The 3,950-nt window shown below is 41.7% G+C and overlaps 2 protein-coding genes and 1 pseudogene across 2 annotated transcripts; all 3 read left to right on the top strand.

The window, feature by feature from the left end:
- The window catches only part of LOC124889006, a 2,311-nt pseudogene extending 2,256 nt beyond the window's left edge, over positions 1–55 (top strand).
- Positions 15–2,751, top strand: LOC107847468 (putative disease resistance RPP13-like protein 1). The gene is given in 2 exon segments (XM_047400012.1): positions 15–1,622; positions 1,624–2,751. Coding segments are annotated over 2 exon segments (2,652 nt in total). The 5' UTR covers positions 15–98.
- A 126-nt stretch (positions 2,752–2,877) lies between these two features.
- Positions 2,878–3,948, top strand: LOC124889005 (putative disease resistance protein At3g14460; the record flags this gene model as incomplete). The annotated part of the gene is made up of 1 exon (XM_047400295.1): positions 2,878–3,948. A coding segment is annotated over exon 1 (1,071 nt), but the record flags the coding sequence as incomplete, so codon positions are not given.
- Positions 3,949–3,950: the final 2 nt, after the last annotated feature.

The following is a 3,950-nucleotide window of genomic DNA, read 5'->3' as shown; positions in this document are numbered from 1 at the left end:
AAGTTGTTAATATTTGATTTGAAGATAGAAACATTTATCTTCTCAAAATACTTAAAATCATTTTTGTGGTTCCTTGTTTTGCTTTGTAGATTTCAGAAATGGAGATTGGCCTAGCAGTTGGTGGTGCATTTCTCTCTTCAGCTTTGAACGTTCTCTTTGATAGGCTTGCTCCTCAGGGTGATCTGCTCAAGATGTTTCAGAAGAATAAGCATGATGTTCGACTCTTAAAGAAGCTGAAAATGACTTTGGTTGGCCTTCAGGCTGTGTTAAGTGACGCAGAGAATAAGCAGGCATCAAATCAACATGTGAGCCAGTGGCTTAATGAACTTCGAGATGCTGTGCACGGCGCTGAAAACTTAATGGAACAAGTCAACTATGAGGCTTTGAGGCTTAAGGTGGAAGGTCGGCATCAAAATCTTGCAGAAACAAGCAACCAGCAAGTAAGTGTCCTCAGCCTGAGCTTGAGTGATGATTTCTTTCTTAACATAGAAGAGAAGTTGGAAGACACCATTAGAAAATTGGAGATGTTGGAAAAGCAAATCGGTTGCCTTGGCTTACAGAAGTATTTCGATTCGGGTAAGAAACTAGAAATTAGAACACCGTCAACTTCTGTGGTTGATGAATCTGAAATCTTTGGTAGGGAGATTGAAATAGATCGATTGATTGACTGTTTATTGTCTAATGATGCGAATGGAAAAAATCTGACTGTTGTTCCTATTGTTGGAATGGGGGGCCTGGGCAAGACAACACTTGCTAAAGCTGCCTACAACGATAAGATGGTGACAGATCATTTTGAATTGAAAGCTTGGACCTGTGTGTCTGAGCCGTATGATGCTTTGAGAATATCAAAAGAGTTACTTCAAGAAATTGATTCATTTGACTTGAAGGATGACAATAATCTTAATCGGGTACAAGTCAGATTGAAGGAAAAACTAAATGGAAAAAGGTTTCTCATTGTTCTGGATGATATGTGGAATGACAACTACGAAAAGTGGGATGGATTGAGAAATCTTTTTGTACAAGGAGCTACGGGAAGTAAGATCATTGTAACTACACGTAAGAAGGATGTTGCCAGGATGATGGGTAGTGGGGCAGTCAATGTGGGGACTCTGTCTAGTGAAGCCTCTTGGGCTTTATTCAAACGACATTCTCTAGAAAACAGGGATCCTGTGAAGGGACATCCAGAACTTGAAGAGGTTGGAAAACAAATTGCAGACAAGTGCAAAGGATTGCCTTTAGCTTTAAAGGCACTTGCTGGTAGTTTACGCTGCAAATCAGAGGTGGTTGAGTGGAAAGACATTTTAAGAAGTGAAATATGGGAGCAGACTTTGAATGATGTATTACCAGCAGTGATGTTGAGCTACAATGATCTTCCTGTACATTTGAAGCAATGTTTTGCTTTTTGTGCTATATATCCCAAAGATTATCAATTTTGCAAAGAGAAAGTTATTCACCTGTGGATTGCTAATGGTCTTGTACAACAGCTGCATTCTGGTAACCAATACTTTAACGAGTTGAGATCAAGATCATTGTTCGAAAGGGTCCCAGAGTCTTCTGAAAGAGATGGAGGGAAATTCTTAATGCATGACCTTGTCAATGATTTGGCCCAAAATGCATCTTCAAAACTCTTGTGTCAGGTTGGAAGAGTGCCAAGGGTCTCATACGTTGGAACAAAGTCGGCATATGTCGTATTCAATGGGAGAAGATGATGACTTTGAGAAGTTGAAACCGCTCTCTAAGTCAGAGCAGCTGAGGACATTGCTTCCAATCAATATCCAGGAACTTTACCGCCATAAGCTAAGCAAGAGGGTGCTGCATAACATACTGCCAAGTCGAAGATCCTTAAGAGCATTATCATTGTCAGATTATGCGATTGTGGAGCTGCCAAATGACTTGTTTATCAAATTAAAGCTATTGAGATTTTTGGACCTTTCTCGGACAGATATTAAAAAGTTTCCAGATTCCATATGTGCATTGTATAACTTGGAGATACTTCTCCTGTCTTCTTGTACATATCTTGAGGAGCTACCGCTGCAGATGGAAAAGCTAATCAACTTGCGGCACCTTGACATAAGCAACACTTCTCGCTTGAACATGCCGCTACATCTGAGCAAGTTGAAAATCCTCAAAGTGCTAATGGGAGCCAAGTTTCTTCTAGGTGGTTGGAGAGTGGAAGATTTGGGTGGAGCACATAACTTGAATGGATGTCTATCAATTTTAGCGTTGGAAAATGTGGTTGATAGAAGGGAAGCTCGGAAGGCAAACATGAGGGGGAAGAATCTTGTTGAGAAGTTGTCGTTGGATTGGAGTAAAAGTGACGCTGACAATTCTCAAACTGAAAGAGACATACTTGATGAGCTACGCCCACACACAAACATAAAAGAACTCCAAATCTCCAGATATAGAGGGACACTATTTCCAAATTGGCTAGCTGATCATTCGTTTCTTAAGCTAATGAAATTGTCTCTTAGCAATTGCAACGACTGTATTTCCTTGCCAGCACTAGGACAACTTCCTTCTTTGAAATTCCTTTCCATTAGAGCGATGCATCGAATAACAGAGATAACGGAGGAATTCTATGGTATTGTGTCCTCCAGAAAGCCTTTTATCTCTCTTGAGGTGCTTGATTTTGCAGAGATGCCTGAGTGGAAGCAGTGGCACGTACTAGGGAACGAAGAGTTTCCTGCACTTCAGGACCTTTCAATAGTGCATTGTCCCAAGTTGTTTGGGAACTTCCCCGAGAATCTCTGATGTCTCTAACTCAATTTGGAGACACCAATCCAACTTTCAAGTCTTAAAAGGTTTGAAGTTGATAATTCTCCTAAGGCTGGAGTTATTTTTTATGAGGTTGAACAGTTTACCTCCCAACTTGAGGGAATGAAGCAGATTGATAGATTATATATTAGTGATTGCAACTCTCTTACCTCCTTGCCTATTTGCACTCTGCCGAGTACCTTGAAGACAATATCGATACATCGTTGCTGGAAATTGAAATTGGAGGCACCGCATGGTAGTAAGATGAATTCTAACATGTTTCTGGAGGAATTGACACTGGATGAATGTGATTCTATATCATCACCTGAATTGGTCCCAAGAGCACGCAATTTTTATGTAGAGAGTTGCCAAAACCTTACTAGGTTTTTGATTCCTAATGGGACTGAAAGACTCAGTCTTTGGTATTGTGAGAATCTCAAAATACTTTCGGTGGCATGTGGGACCCAGATGATGTCATTGAATATCCTTCCATCTCTTAAGGAACTGCGACTGTCTCGTTGTCCAGAAATAGAGTCCTTTCCTGATGGAGGATTGCCCTTCAATTTACAACTCCTTGAGATCAGTTATTGCGAGAAACTGGTGAACGGCCGAAAGGAGTGGCGTCTACAGACACTCCCCTCTCTCAGAGAGTTGGAGATCCGCCACGATGGCAGTGACGAAGAGATTGTTGGCGGTGAGAATTGGGAGATGCCTTGCTCAATTCAAAGGCTTACCATAGACAATCTGAAAACATTTAGCAGCCAGGTTCTCAAAAGCCTCACCTCTCTTGAATATCTATCTACTTATGATTTACCTCAAATTCAGTCACTGCTGGAACAAGGGCTTCCCTCCTCTCTTTCCGAGCTACATTTAGGAGGCCATGGTGAGCTCCATTCACTACCGACTGAAGGTCTTCAGCAACTTACTTCGCTTCAAAGTCTAGAGATCAGAAATTGCCATCAACTCCACTCACTTCCTGAATCAGTGCTTCCCTCCTCCCTCTCTGAGCTGACCATCGAGGGTTGCGCTAATCTCCAATCACTTCCCGAATCAGCTCTGCCCTCCTCCCTCTCTGAGCTGACCATCTGGAATTGCCCTAATCTCCAATCACTTCCTGAATCAGGGTTTCCCTCCTCCCTCTCTAAACTATATATTGACGATTGCCCATTGCTCGAACCACTCATAAAATTTGACAA

Source organism: Capsicum annuum, chromosome 11, assembly GCF_002878395.1.
Source record: "Capsicum annuum cultivar UCD-10X-F1 chromosome 11, UCD10Xv1.1, whole genome shotgun sequence".
In the NCBI taxonomy this organism is placed as follows: domain Eukaryota; kingdom Viridiplantae; phylum Streptophyta; class Magnoliopsida; order Solanales; family Solanaceae; genus Capsicum; species Capsicum annuum.
This window is presented reverse-complemented; position numbering and strand designations above follow the sequence as displayed.